This window comes from Eptatretus burgeri, chromosome 2 (genome assembly GCF_056783735.1).
Source record: "Eptatretus burgeri isolate ZD-2024b chromosome 2, Ebu_testis_v1, whole genome shotgun sequence".
NCBI classification, from domain to species: Eukaryota; Metazoa; Chordata; class Myxini; order Myxiniformes; family Myxinidae; genus Eptatretus; species Eptatretus burgeri.
Window position 1 is genome coordinate 30,226,019 of NC_140962.1, and position 16,768 is coordinate 30,242,786.

General features: G+C 40.1%; 1 protein-coding gene across 1 annotated transcript in view; it reads right to left on the reverse strand.

Moving 5' to 3' along the window:
* Nucleotides 1–6,134: 6,134 nt before the first annotated feature.
* Nucleotides 6,135–16,768, reverse strand: part of LOC147031717 (keratin, type II cytoskeletal 8-like) — a 35,734-nt gene continuing 25,100 nt past the window's right edge. Inside the window, exons 8-9 of the mRNA XM_085852367.1 lie at nt 10,167–10,294; nt 6,135–6,648 (exon numbers count right to left, since the gene is read on the reverse strand). Of these exons, the coding sequence (XP_085708493.1) occupies nt 6,500–6,648; nt 10,167–10,294 (277 nt within the window). The 3' untranslated portion in view covers nt 6,135–6,499. The remainder of the gene's footprint in view (nt 6,649–10,166; nt 10,295–16,768) is intronic.

The window sequence follows — 16,768 nt, forward strand, 5'->3', positions numbered from 1 at the left end:
CTTTTTATTTCTTTGTGGTGAAAATAGATAAATTCACATCGATTAAAATAATCTCAAGCAAATAGAGAATTAAACAGGCATTGATAGAAAAACAGATAAAGAGCAGATGCTTATCACTATGCCTGACTTCACAATTAAACACGAGACAAGGGTACCCAGAAGATCATTCAGGGGGGAGAGAAATCCGATCTCGGCTTACCAAGGTAGAAGTCGTCGTGCGTCAAATTAAATGTCCCGAAATGTGTGAGCGTGCCTCGTGCCTCGTCCTGTACCCACCCGCAAACAGGCTTGAACACCAATCGACGTCACATCGTCACTCCCAAGAATCAGGTTCGCCAAGAATCAGGTTCACGAAGAGCAGGTCTCGAGCAGAACCAGCAGAACGGTCCAACCATCACCCACTGTCAGGAGACAGCTGTAAGGAACTCTGAGGCGCTTTGAGGCACTGTAAGGCTGTCACCAGCGGTCAGAGCTGCAAAGCTGCAAGTCCGTCACCAAGTGTCACAAAACAAACTGCACCACCTCATCAACCATCTGACTGGAACTGACTGGAGCTGAAAATAACTGTCACCCAGCTGTCACAAACTGTCAGAAAAACTGTTTTCCCATCCTTTTTATAGGCAGCCAGTCTGGGCGGAGCCTCAAGCAGACTTCAGCCAAATCCACCTTGTCTATTGGCGCATCGTTGCACGTGACCAACCGTCAACCTCGCGATCATTCCTTCCTTACCAGAGCGAGATGCATCCCCAAATCAGCACAGGCCTGGCTTATGATGCCATGTTTGCTGGATGAACAGCAGAAAGCAGCCATTTGCCAGAATTATCGAGCGAAAACATGAAGTGCTCATAAAATGTCAGCAACAACCTTCACCTCTCCGTTCAGCCTAACATGAACAAGAGCCAGCCAGCATCCACATAACTACCAAACGGGGCATCAAACGTCGATGGAAAAAGGTGGGTGTCAACGTCAGTGAAAGAGGTGGGTGTCGAACGTCGATGGAAAAGGTGGGTGAGGTTCATGATCCACAGCCATATTTGACCGTCACAATAACTGCTCAGGAAAAGCCTGAGGTTTCCTTAATCAAATGTCCTGCAAGTCCAAGGTGTAAATAAATCGTCCACCTCCAAGCTAATGCGTCCTGATGGAAAGGGGGTAGACGAGCCTCCGATGGGCTAACGGCTATCTCACGTGCATGGATGTGTCTGTCGTAAAGAGAAAAAGGCTATCCCATGTAACAAAGGCAATATATTCCATACTCTTCTCAATGCATCAAAGTTAGAATCCCACCAGACATGGGGATGGGTCTATCCTGAGCATGCATTTAGGGAAATAACTATCTGAGGACCGAAATGTTTGTATGCATTAGCAGGATCCGATTCTGAAATCCATAACAATATTGTCACATCTGAGGCTCACTGACGTGATATTTCTCAGCACCGGGGCAATTTGTCCCAGGAAACAGCCGATGGTTTTCTTCACTCTTTACCGTTCCCCAAGGTCGCTCAAATGAGCCAAAATTGATGGCACACGCACAGGAAGCAGATTATATATCGAACACTTTTCTCATCCTTTTAATGGTTTGTTTATTATGAATCTTGGGGAAAAGGTGGATGAGACAAGAGGTTCAGAATGCTCCAAGTGAATTAACAGACATGAGCAGGGAGAAGGAAATATTCAACTTAAAAACAGGGAAATAAATAAGAAGTAAATAAAGAGCAAATCCTAACCCACACTCGGTGCCACAGATCACACTTGTACAAACATTAACATTGATGGTGAGGACTTTCCTTTGACTATTTGTGGTGTTGATGCAGCAATCTCTGCAGCCCATTTTCAATGCAGGAGCGAGCTGATGAGAGTCAGCTATGAAATGAGCCAATGACAATGCAAGCCAACGACGAAGTGAGCCAAAGATGAAGTAAATCAGCCGTGAAGTAAATCAGCCATGAGGAGTGCCATCGATGATCAGCCCCTCGGGACTTGCACCCTCCACCAAGCCCTTGAGGCCAAACACTTCTTCTTCTAATTCCAATCCTCCTGCACGCCGGGAGCTCTGGAGTCGCATCCGTTCTCTCGGCCCCTCCTCACCCGTCTCTCAAGGTGCTCCTTCTTCATGTTCCTTCTCTATGCCGGGAGCTCTGGTGTCCCCCCTTTCTCTCCTCCATCTTCGAGGTGCATCTTCCTCTTGGTGTCTCCTTTGTCCTTCACTTTGAGGCGTCCTCCCCCCAAGGGGCGGCCCTCATAAAAATAAATCCATTTTCTGCTTGCGGGCCTGACAGCATATTGCACGGCCGTGTCTGGCACACACTGGTCAGATGGATCGTGATGGCATTTGGATCGATGGAAAGTCCTCACCTGGCCCCACCCACAGACAAAAGGTGTTTACGCATACAATCCTACACTGACTATCCTGTCTACAAATTACATATGCTGCCTCCTTTGCATCCAAACACACGGATCTTGTTACACTTACCACAGTCCAACTACTACGGACCCCCCCCCCCCCATGTTGCCTTTCTTGTTGCTTCCACATAACAACACTATATTCTTCATGACTTCATTACATTGTGTCTCCTGCTTTAATGAATATTTGCCAGCTTACAAACTACTGTTCATGTTTTTTAGTAAGTTTTTTTTGTAGTGCTGTCGTACTTTTAAGTTGCATATACATTTGGAGCAGGATGGACAAATTGATGCTGTAATTGTATCATTTTCAAGCATTATACTGACCTTAGTCTAGCATTGTGACAGTAGCAACTCAGAGCGGGAACACCTGGCGATTCTTGTTACAGCACATTCTGATAATATATAAAGCAGGATTTTAGATTTTCAGCCAAGACAATATTATGTTTTTAATCAGCTCATGCTAATGGGTCTTGTTAAACAGTGAGAGTTTGAGTGTTTTGTGTGTTTGGTAGATCTGACATTCACGTATAAGACCGATGTTATTCAAAAGCACAACATGAGATTGTTTCTTCACTGCTTCTGGGCGAATGTGACAGTGAAACAGGAGAAGATGTCAGAAAGGCAACATACTTCAAAATGTGTTGATGTAAATTGATAGTAAAACAAGGCATAAACATAATATCACAGAGTGACTGTTCACGGTGAGTTGATAAAGTCAGAGCAGTGGCAATGATTCTTGCTGACCAAGGTTTTGGTATCTTCTTGTGAGTGCAGCACCATATTTTGTATTAAAAATCTCTCCAGGTATCATGTTTGAAGAACAGGATCAAAAATTTATTCATAGTTTGTTTAAAAAAAAAAAATTGAGGACAACTTTCTGTCAGCATCCTGCTTCTGCTGCTGTCAATGCATCAAGCCAGCCTTCCTGCTACCAATATATACACATCACTGTGGTCTTCTTTTAGGACTTGCATATTTTAATTTTATGCTTTCATCTTGACTCACAGAAGAACTGATAAAACACATCCAAAAAAGGAGCAGGGAAGGATAGCTCGTGAAGACAAACAATTAATTTTATGCTTTGACTTGAAGAAATGGCCGGGGGTGAAGATGGAAGCCATTTTCAAACAATGGAAACATTAAAGGATGAAAGTGAAGTTTGAGGGAAGTCATGGGAAGAGACACCACAAACTGAGTATGGAATCTCATGGAATGTGAACTCTAAGGAAATCATCCATCCATCCATTGGGACAATACTCTGTGCAGAGTGTCGGTGTTGCCAAAGCAGTCTCCTGGGCTATTTGGCACGATCCTGGACAGGTCACCACTCCAAAACAGGATACCCAAATGGCTCCATCATCCCAGCAAGCTGGTACTCATTCAGCCAACTTCAGAAGGATGGCAGGCTGAGTCAAGTGTCAACCCCACTCGTGTGTGTGTGTGTGTGTGTGTGTGTGTGTGTGTGTGTGTGTGTGTGTGTATTAAGTGTCGATGATGTACCATACTCTTTACACAGTGTTGTGCTACCAAAGCAGTTTCTTGGCAAGGGTTATATTTTTATCTAGATCTTCAAGGGTTATACTAGGTGGTTTGCCATTGCCTTCGCAGTATTGTTTGTCCCTGCTCTGTCCTTTTAAATGCTGAATGCAATCAAGGAAGCAGCACATACCATTTTTAGTCTTTAGTATGAATTTGTTTGGGCCACCGACCTCCCCGACTCAAAGTGGACACTCTCACCATTACGCCACCACATCCAGTTGGTGAATAAATACAGTGTATTTATATATCAATGCAGTGTCGTCCCAACTCGGACAATTTCTGGTTAAGCAAGAGACTGTAGGCCAGAGAGACAACTACAAACATAATGATCTCTCCTTGTATCTGACGCCACTCAACATTTCTACAATTAATGGCAAAATAAATTCCCGGCCAACTTAACTTGAATGCCAACAAAAAACATCTGCCAAATGAAACAATTTGCAAATCACCTCTAACATCATCTGCAGACTCTAGCATGCCCATTATTGAAGTTGCGGCAGAATATAGAGTCCTCGGTGAAAATAATCCAATGCTATCAGTTAACCATCCAGCTTTGATGTTGTCACCTATTGTATGCACTGCCATTGATGGCGCTGTGTTATAGAGATGCAGAGCAGTGGTTTTCTGAACTTCATACTTCCGGCATGAAGCCTATTTGGGTCTAATTTTGATGATTGTTTGCTCTTTGCATTCCAGAGAGATGGGGTGTTGAAAGTGGTCTGAGAAATGGCACTGCAATGAACATTAAGCTGGGAAGCAACAACAGTGTGAATCATTCCTGCTTTGATCTTCCTGAAGGTGTGAGCCAACTCATTTGGTGTGAAATCATGCCTAGCCATTCCAAATGGACTTTGACCACATGAGTGACAAATGGGTGGAGGGCATTGATGTGGGTTGTTTGCAGATGTATGAAGATTTGTTGGGAGATGTGGTTTGCACATGAATTTCCATGAATACTCAATTCAAATGATTATATTCACCTCCACCAACGAAGGTGGACGAGGTTATGTTTTCATCAATCCGTTTGTCGTCTGTTTGTTTGTGAGCAGGATATCTCCAAAAGCTATGGACGGATTCGGACAAAATTTGGGTCTGTAACAAGGACAAATTGATTATATTTTGGTGAAGATCCAGATCCGATCATTTTATAAGTGATTCTTCAACATTGAGATATACGGCCAAAAGTGATATATAATACGATATCTCAAAAAGTTTTGGACGGGTTATGAAAATAAAACTTAGTGATGAATGATTAGGTGTCAATAACAAGCTGATTGGATTTTGGTTCAGGTCCGGATGCAGATCCGGCCTATCAGTGGGATACAAAACGTAAACTATTCAGCCTGGTGGAGGTCGGCCCGCTACCGAGTTCCATTCTTGTTGTAATATGTCATGCATATCAAATTTCCTGACTGAATATATTTCCTCAATCGCCATTGTTTTCCTCATTCCTAAAAAAAAATTCTGAACTCTGAATTGAAAGTTTATTTCACTGCAACTCCATTTATTTCCCTGCTCCAAAAGCAGCCAACAGTTTAAAAGTTGTTGCTTAATTATTGTGTGAGGAGTATATTACTTTATTCTCCCCTATAATGGATAGTGGAGTAAGGTGTCACAAAATATGGCTGGCTCTCAACCCCCAACCTCCACCCCCCAACTCTTTGGAACATCTGCAACAGTTGGTTCTCTGGCTGATGCTACATTGGGCAAGTATAATTGAGAGGTATTGAGTATATGAAACAGAAGGACTAAAGAGGATGTATATAAAGATGGAGTGGCAAAAGGAGACATTTTGCCTAACCTTTGCTCATAGAAATATTTTGTCTCCACCTGAATCGATTAGAATTTTAAAAGGCAACTGTAAAGCTGAATTATAAAAGTAGATTCATTCATTGAAAAATATGCAGAAAACTTACTTCATTTTATTGTTTAAATATAGATGACTTTTGTTTCATTTTTGGTAAACTGCTAACTTAAAAGAATGCCATTCCTATTGCATCTGATGTTGCCCTAATTTTTGGCATCACATTGAACTCTAGTCCAATGGTACAAAAGTAATAAATTTGATATATTTCTTTGGTGGTTTTGTTTTTACCCCTTAAACACTTTAGTACAGTTTCTGTAGTTTGACTATACGTTAAAATACAGTGTAGTCTCAATAATGCAAGACAGTATGCCAGAGTTGCTTCCAAGTAAAGTTTTAATCATTTTCTAATTCTTGAGAGATGCATATAAAAGGCATGCAAAAAGCTGGATATTACTGTGTAAAGCTACCACAAACCAAAGTTGCATATAAACCATCCCTATGACGCAGTAACATAAATTGATTATGATGTAACAAATATTATTTGCTTAACGTCCACCTACAAAGTCAGTAATAAAGGTCACGGAACTCTGATTAAGGTCATTAATGAGGTGCGAATTGAAAAAAATTCAACATATTCATACTTTGACTAACATCCTAAAAGACACGTTTGTAAAAGCTACTTTTAGCGAACACTATGGAGCCTTTGTGCTTCTCCTTTTGCATGGATATACGATACGACGTATAGCATCACTGCTCAACCACCTCGGACGACTCGGACACGACTTGTCCATCTTTTGTTTCAATTGTCTTGATCACGACTGTCTTCTTGGATTGGGCAGAATGCGGATTTTGCACTGCTTGAGCGAAAGAGCTGCCGTGACTGCCGAACGCGTTGCCTGCAAGGGTACAAAGAGAGCACATAAGCTTAAAAGGGGCACAATGATTTATTTTTCACAAGTATCCTATCTTCTTCTTCAGTGTGAATTGAAATATATTCTGAAGTTGGTAGAGAGAAATTTGACTATCTGACATCAAGAAATGATAAATGGAGAGTAGAATGGCTTTGGGGCTGATAATGTCATTATGTGCTCATCCATCCAAAAGATGGATGACAATCAACGTTTAAAAGTCAAAGAACCTTTCATGAGTGACCAAGCTAAAATACAAGTAAACTCAAAGAATATTGAAAAGACTTATTCAACAAACTTTCATGAATTTGAAAAGACTTATTCTTACTATTAAGAATATTGAAAAGACTTATTCAACAAACTTTCATGAATGGTTGTCTGGTAAATTGATTTGATATAAAACAAAAGCTCAACTCCATGATGAACAAAATCATTCCTGCATAATCCTGTAACAATCACAACTGATTATTTTGTTTATAGTTCGATTATACCTTGATGTTCGGCCATGAACGTTCTGTATCTATCGACAGTTATAAGGAAAAATAACATGATTTTAGTCAATTTTAACATGACAAGTCAATGAAACAAAAGATCCCTTATATTTTGCCGTGAATAGTAAAACGATTGACTTGAAAATTTTAATTCAGTAATATGAAAATTAATGACGTCAAAATGAGTGGTGACATACTTTTTTATTCGAAAAAGTTAAATGTAATCATCTGGAATGTAATATTATGATCGATAATTTCTTTATCAATCTCATGCAGCTTTTAAAATAACTGAACCCAAGAAGTACGTACACAGCTGCCTGGTTCCAAATTGATTTACGAATAGTTGATGCGTCAATGTCTAAAATATAAGATATAATCCTGTGACGCATGAATTACAACCTCTAAAATAGTATGTCTTTTCATCTCTGATTTGTCACTCTTTGGCAAATTGTGGAGACTTTTGTTTCGAAAGGACCATTTTTTGACTGTGCAGAGATGGTGCTAACTTTTTAAAAATGCATATCACAATACATGTGCGATTGATTTACTCACCAACCACCATTAATTCAATACTCTATCAGCACACTCAAGCTGGTTTGAGAGATGGCAGTGTCGGGTTTCACAGTTGTGCATTCATGCCATGTGTGTGTGTTTTTTGTTTGTTTTTTTACACAACTTGCCACTGAGTGCGACCCCCTCATTATACACAAAAAAAATGCAATTTGGTGTCCGTCTGTGTGACCACAATACATTTGGTCGTTATTTATACAATCTCAACCAAACTTTACAGGAGGACCGAGGGTCACACGATGGAGATTCTAGCGATTTCATTTGCCCTCTTCTCCAATGGGGTTTTCTGCCTTGAGCAAAATCCATGTTAAGGTCTATGTCCGTGTTAAGATAGATAATTGTGGCGTTTTCACCAAGGCTGCTTCTAATAATAAAAGTAATAACAACACGAATGATAATAGCATAATATTAATGTTCTTACAAAACAATATTAATACTATACTAATAATATCCCCCTCCCCAAGGGGTATTTCCTCCTTGGACAAACGCCGTGTTAATGTGTATAAATAGGTTATCGTGGCATTTCGAGTCGAGATGTATTGTCCATTTTTTTGTGTGTGTTTCACGTCATCTTACATCCTCATTGAGACTCTCAGATAGATATGCAATATGTTTGAGAAGTGCAACATGCTATCATTTGATTAAACCCGTCAGCGAAGTAAGGGGTAGGCCAATTAATTTGACCCAATTAGTGATCATTGCAGTGGATCCAGGTACACAATCATCGCCGTGTTATAGCTGCTGATGCTATGTTGTAGCTATGTTCCGTCAGACCAGATCTTCCCATTCCAGATGGTACGAAGGCAATTCCTTCAATACAATGGCCATGCTTCATAATGACAGCCAATAAGTCATAGGGACAAACACTTTGCAAGGTTGGTGTTTTCATATCATCAGACCTCTTTGGTCATGATGGTCAGTGCTACACAGCTAAAAGTTGAGCTTGTGACAACAACGTAATAAAAATATTGGCACTTGATGGTAAGGATAAGAAGCTGCATATCAGCAATGTCTTCTATAAAGAAATCTTTCCTTAAAACAGGAAGTGCAAATTTTTTTTCTTTAAGAAAACATCCTCAAATTTCACAAAAAATTACTTTGTTGCACAGCTCAGCTTCTTTCTTCACTGAGTCACATTCGCAGCGGAAACAGGTATTTAGTGGTATTAAAAAGATCTTCCCGCTAACACTCCTCACTGAAACACAGACCGATGACAATAGCCTATCCCATCTCTTCGGAACGTTCAAAGCTAAATATTGCAGTCCTCCCAGCAGAAATTAAAATAACACACAAAATTAGTTCACACAGTATTATGTAACAGCCTGTATATTGATTAGTTACAAGTATGGGCCAATTGCTATGAATGATATTATAGTTCAAAAATCACCAAATTGTACATCAACACAAATGAAGGGTTTCATTTGAAGGGGAGAGCGCGTACTTCCACTATGCAATGCCTGATCCAAGAGAACATATCAGGCCCAATACATTTTTGAAATATCATACTATATATCATTTTTGGGCCGATCTCTCAATGATGAAGAATAACTTAAAAATAAATTTCTAGCATCCGGATCCAGATTCGGATCTTCACCAAAATTTAATAATTTCATCCTTGCCACACACAACCTGTCCACCAAGTTTCATCTGAATCCATCCACAACTTTTTGAGATATTCTGCACAACAAACAGACAAACAGACAAACACAGACAGACAGACAGACAGACAGACAGACAGACAAACAAACCGACAGAAAGGGGTGAAAACATAACCTCCTTCACCTTCGGTGGCAGAGGTAACAATACTTTTGCCAAATTAAAATCATGATTACTAAACATTTTGCATTGAATTAATTGCAGCAAATAAATGTGAATTCTGTGATCTACACGAAGCCTTAAAAAGTGCAAAGCCATTATAATCTCAATTTTATTTCGATTTGCATTTGCGGCTCATTGGTGGGCTTCAGGCAATAAAATGAAATTAAACCTAATTATGTGTTTTTGTCTTGTTACAATGGATTATTTGTCATTGTGATAAACCTAATTATGTGAAATTCGAAAAATACATTAAAATTCTGGAAGAAATGTAAGTTAATGTTGCTTTAATTTCAAGATGGTTCATTAACAAACAAAAAAAAGATGACGATGAATGATTGTAAAAACGAATTAACTGGAAGGTTGGTTTAGGTTAAACAGAAGAGCTGCTTTTAACTGGCTTCCAATCACAAGATGATCGAAATTTTGCAAACTCATTGCAATTGGGTTATGCATGTTCAATATCCAAGTTTCTGAAAGATGCATTAGACATGCACCCTTTTGATCATTTTCAGATCAGGTAACCATGTCTTCACAAGCTTTGATGAATGATCATAGTTTGTCACCCAGGGTTATTTTCATGCGTCAATGTCCTATGAAGCTAGACCTCTCCAATGGAGAAGGTTCTACCTGACGAGTGAAAGGCCAAGGCATTGGAATGGCTTGCTTCCTGTGAAAAGTACCCTCCAGAAGGATTGTGGCTTGATGTCCCATAGGTTACGCCTCCACTGGTGAAGGCCGATGCAAGGACTCCAAGTCTGAAGAGAAAACAAAACAAGACACAGAGGATGACACCTGTGAGAGAAATTGTCATTTTTATGTACCATGACATGTACTGACATTCCTGTTGTACTTTATATTTGCATGTTATGAATGCAATGCAATGTTTTGCCATTTGGAAATCTATTTCCTTATCTCAGACTTTTGTCATGAGGTCGCGGTCTCTTGGTAACATAACGTTTACCACTTGGATGACATGGTCATGACGACATTATGACTGCAGCTTCAGAAGGACCTCTTGCAGAATATATATATATATATATATATATATATATATATATATATATATATATATATTATATATATATACACACACACATATATACATTTACATTATACATATACAGTGCCTATAGAAAATATACACCCCCTTTCAAAATTTTCACCTTTTGTTGCCTGATCAGCTGGAATTAAATTGCATTAAAACAAACGCTTTGCACCTTTATTTACACATCCTAACCCACAACTTCCAAGTGAAAAACGAATTCTATAAATTTCATAAAATTAATTACCTTATTCAGCCAGTCCGTGAAATTCCCTGTGAAGTCCCTGAGACTACTTCGAATTGTTCAATTTCAGTTAGTGTATAGTGCCTTCCACTGGAATAAAATGGATGGCTGAGTGATGCTGGTCATAAAAATTAACATAAAGTTTAGAAATGGTAAAAAGAAATACAAAACAAGTGGAGGGAGGTACATTCAATGTACACTGCCCCCATGCCAAATAAATAAATAACAAATCCTCCAGCACGCGACATTGCCGGGGTGCCTTGGCACCCACCAATACCACCGGTGCAGCACATGGAGATGGAATTGTGAGTGAGGGTGTGCAAAAATTGATTGAATAATTGACTAATTGCATAATTAAAACTAGAAGGGCAATTGGGGGAGCGCATACCTCCTCCACGTAATTCCTGATCCACGAGAACATATTGAACCAAATACATTTTTGAAATACCATGCGATATATCGTTTTGGCCTTATCTCTCAATGGTGAAGAATCTATTTCTTACTAAAACTCTCATCTTGTATGTACGTAGATATGTATGTATGTATGTATGTATGTATGTATGTTCCCGAAATACAGCCAAAACGGTACACGATAGCAAAATAATTTTTGGCCCACCTTACTCACCATTCGCCTGCAGTGTGCAGTATCAAGTTTCGTTCAAATCGGGCAACGAAAAAAATATTAAAGAATCAATTCCCAATTCAGCCAAGTACTCTTCGGGAGAATTTGATCAATGCAAAAAACCTCAGCGGTATAGTTCGCTGGAGCTATCTTTTTTTTTTTCTTGAAATGATTTATTTTAAAATCTCAAACATTTAGTATAGACAAAGAACGATTTATTTTTAAGCATAAAATAAACACCGCCATTTTTATCTCATACATCCATGTTCATTAATAAATAAAATTGTGTTTCGAAGATTACGCATAATAATTTCTTCGACTTTCTTTTCTCCGGTTTTTTTTTCACATTGACGCGCAATATCAAGTTTTGTTCAAATCGGGCAACGAAAAAAATTATTAAAAAATAAATTCCCGCTTTAGTCAAGTGCTCTTCGGGATTATTTGATCAATACAAACAACCTCAGTGGTACAGTTCGCTGGAGCTATCTTTTTTTTTTTGAAATGATTTTTTTATCATCCGCTGTCACAACGGGAACCCAACCCAATCTGGCACACACACCTCACAATATACTTTCTTAACAATCCTCTTGAGGAAGTTTAGGATTGTGAGACTCAGTCACTCAAACTCCTGGTCATCAAGTCACTTCACGGGTCGTCTAATCACTTTTAAAATTCTCGTAGCTGGATCCGGATCTTCAGCAAAAATCTAATCAGTTCGTTTTTGTCACACACCCTACCTGTCCACCAAATTTCATCTGGATCCGTCCACAACTCTTTGAGATATCCTGCACGCGCGCGCGCACGCACGCACGCACGCACGCACGCACGCACGCACGCACACACACACACACGAAACCATAACCTCCTTCACCTTCGGTGGTGGAGGTAATAAGTAATTAATAAATCGATAATAATCAAGTGATGAATCAATTAATTGCTTAATCAAAAAATAAAAATACTGTTTTTTCCAAAGCACATATTCACTTTTGTCCCTAAATTTCAGCTTCCAAGCTCAAAGAAAGGCTGAGATATCCCCCAGTCAAACAAGAAAGAAAATAATTCTTCGATTAATTGATTAATCAATAATTTTTTTAAAATCCTTTATAGCTAAATCATTTCTTCACTGTCATGTCCAAATGTCAGTTTACCAGCTCAAAAGGTGCCCGAGATATTGCCCAGATGAGAAAGAAAATAAATTATTAATAAATAATTACATAATTAATCAATTAATTTATTATTAAAATAATAATGTTTTTGCCAAAACAAACCTCCACTTTGGTCCCCAATTTCAGCTTCCTAGTTCAAAGAATGGCCGAGATGTCGCCCAGACAAACAAACAAACAAGCAGTCATAGACTGGTACTTACGAAATCGTCAACTTGACCTCTGACCTTGTCTAATTAAAGCTATCTCTAGAGAAGGTAGTGACGCAAACCCAGAAGTTTCTACGATGATTCTGTACCAAACTTCTCATAAAACATTTGATTTTTACCAGAATTTCGACAACCGAGTGTTAAGCATACTTAACAGTTACCAAAAGTGAAAACAGGATTGAAATTGACTTTAAAACGAGCGTGTAATGCCGTGTTACAATCCCCTCATGAGCATAATCTTCAGTTCATCCTCAGACACAACACCCGACATAAATCTCATAAAACATCCGATTTTTACCAGAATTTCGACAACCGAGTATTAAGCATACTTAGCCATTACCAAAAGTGAAAACAGGATTGAAATTGACTTTAAAACGAGCGCGTAATGCCGTGTGTTACAATCCCCCTCATTAGCATAATCTTCAGTTAATCCTCAGACACGACACCCGACATAAATCTCATAAACATCCGATTTTTACCAGAATTTCGACAACCGAGTGTTAAGCATACTTAACCGTGACCAAAAGTGAAAACAGAATTGCGATCCGAGTTAAAACTAACTCGTAATGTCGACCGAAGCAAAAATCTCCATTTCTCCACGCAATTATTTAATATTATTTTATCAAAGTCACAAAACCGTAATATTCGGCCATCCACCAACAATCTTTACATAATCCGACGACTTAGCGAGTCAGGCATGTGACGATAACCTTTATTGGGATAAAAAATGACTTTTAAACACCATCTTTATCGAAAACACCATCAGCGCGCACACGCAAAACCTGTACGTGACTCAACGCCGCGCCTGCTTGAGCGCGCTGCACCACGTGACGAGCCATGACGCGCGAGTGAAATATTTTTTATACAATCTTAAAACGTCTCCAAAACATCCGATTTTTACCAGAATTTCGACAGCCGAGTGTTAAGCGTCCTGAGCAATCGCAAAAACCGAAGCCAAAAATAAAATCGAAGTTAAAACGAACTCGTTACGTCGACCGAAGCAAAAATACTCCATTTCTCCACATGAATTTACGGAATTATGTTTGACCTCACTGTGACCTTGACCTTTGACCGATTTTTGACTAAAATCTAATCAGCGCTAGCCACCACCCTCCTGAATCAAGTGGTGTAATTTGACATTGGTAGCTTCTTCTGTTCTTGAGTTATCGTGCCTACAAACAAACACACAAACACACACACAAACAAACATGCAGTCATAGACTGGTACTTATGAAATCGTCAACTTGGCCTCTGACCTTGTCTAATAAAAGCTGTCTCTAGAGAAGGTAGCGATGCAAACCAGAAGTTTCTAAGATGATTCTGCACCAAACCATCAAAAATCAAATATTTTGGATGTTTGACCTCACTGTGACCTTGACCTTTGACCGATTTTGACCAAAATCTAATCAGCACTAGCCACCACCCTCCTGAATCACCTGGTGTAATTTGACATTGGTGGCTTCTTCCGTTCTCGAGTTATCATTTTTTGGATGTTTGACCACACTGTGACCCTGACCTTTGACCAATTTTGACCAAAATCTAATCAGCACTAGCCATCACCCTCCTGAATCACGTGGTGTAATTTGACATTGGTGGCTTCTTCCGTTCTCGAGTTATCATGCCTAGAAACAAACAAACACACAAACACACACACAAACAACGGAAGTCATCAATATACTTACGAAATCTTTAGATTTCGTTAATAAACTAGAAGGGCATTCGGTGGAGTGTGTACCTCGACCACACAATGCCCGATCCATGAGAATATATTGGGGCCCATACATTTTTTAAAATATCAGGCCATAATATCGTTTTTGGCCCTATCTCTCAATGGTGAAGAATCACTCAAAAAAATTCTCAGATCCGGTGCTGTCCTTTGCCAGTCAACTCCACACACACAAAAAATTCAGAACGATTGCTTGAAAACTGTGGCCAAAAATCGTGTGACAAACAGACAGACAAATGCTACAGACCAACATACTTGGCCCAAAAAAAATTCACCAAGTAAAAACTAAGTACGCCCCTCCTTCAGCATCAGGCGATGACATCATGCATCGCCTGGATATGGAATTGGGATGGAGCGGTGTACAATAAAATGTAGCATAATATAGAAATATATAAAGAAAGAAAAAAGTAACAACACTGTTCCGATGTGCTCGCAGGATGGAGTAGCGGTAAACACCCTCACTTCTAAGCTGTCTACCCTGGGTTGAGTCTTGGCCCAGCTATGAACTGTCATCTCGTGTTTCACAGTGAGGGTGATTCATAATGTGTGTGCTGTCACTCGGATGGACGTTAAACTGGGGGTCTCGTCTGCCCTCATTCGTTGGTGGATGTTAAAGATCCCAGTTTGTCCTTCGTGAAGAAACAGCAAGCTATCCCTCGCACCTTGGCCAAATTTCAAATTCCTGCAGGCACGTAAGACACCAGGAATTATAAAGCTTGCAGCATTAACGTGACAAATTCCGGAGATTATCCTCAAGACTCAGTAGCTCAGTAGGCTGTCACCACAGGTCCTTGGGTTCAACTTGTGAGTTAAGTCAGGATTTTTCACACCAGCCCAACGCAGGAATTTATTCCTGATTATAAAAGTGGATACACACACACATACACACACACACACACACACACACACACACACACACACACACACACACACACACACACACACACACACACACACACACACACACACACACACCAATTCTGGTGTTATGTCTGAAGGTAGGACCATTACTGCCGAAGCAGCTTCTTGGCGAAAGTAATACTGGTTGGTTTGCCATTGCTTATATACGAGGTGTATTCAAAAAGTATTCAACCTTAATTTTTCGTGCGTAAAGAAATGAAGATAGGGAGGCGTGGTTTGGTGCACGTATGTAGGCGATCCTAATCCGTATGCGTGAATATTTTCCCACCTGCAGAAGCTGTCAGTCGCCGACAGACCGCCGATGAGTGAGGAAGTGTAAGTGAGCGCCGTCGGATTTTCGTTTTTGACAAAATGACTGAAAAACTTTAACATCGCGACTGCATTAAATTTTGTGTATAGCTTGGCGATTCCCAAGTGGAAACGGTCCGCAAGATTCAACAGGCCTTCGGGAATGAAGCAATGGGCACCACACAGATAAAAGAGTGGTACAACCGCTTCAAAGATGGTCACACATCAGTGGAAAGTGAAGCACGTTCTGGTAGGCCCTCAACATCCCGAAATGAGATCGTCATTGACCAAGTGAGGACCCTGCTGATGCAGGATCGTCGAATCACGATCAGAGAACTTGCAGACGAGGTGGGCGTCAGCAATGGATCCGTTCATTCCATTGTGACTGAGGATTTGGGCTTAAGGAGAATCTCGGCGAAGTTCGTGCCAAAGATGCTAACGATCGAGCAGAAGCAACTCCGTTTGGAGATCGCACAGGACATGCTGGAGACTGTGAACAGCGATCCCAACTTCTTCAACACAGTGATCACTGGCGATGAGACCACAGTGATCCGTCATTTTGCCAAAAACGAAAATCTGACGGCGTTCACTTACACTTCCTCACTCATCGGCGGTCTGTCGGCGACTGACAGCTTCTGCAGGTGGGAAAATATTCACGTATACGGATTAGGATCGCCTACATACGTGCACCAAACCACGCCTCCCTAGCTTCATTTGTTTACGCACAAAAAATTAAGGTTGGATACTTTTTGAACTCACCTCGTGTATGTGTGTGTGTGTGTGTGTGTGTGTGTGTGTGTGTGTGTGTGTGTGTGTGTGTGTGTGTGTGTACGTGTGTGTGTGTGTGTGTGTACGTGTGTGTGTGTGTACAAACAAACACGACATAATAGTGACCGAAGTTTTTCGTGCTGCACTCTTCATTGTAAAAATCACAGCAAGTGAAGGAGGAAGTGAAGGCGTGTGCTTTATACAGTTGAACCAATCAGCATCTACCTTATTGAGACCTGCATATAA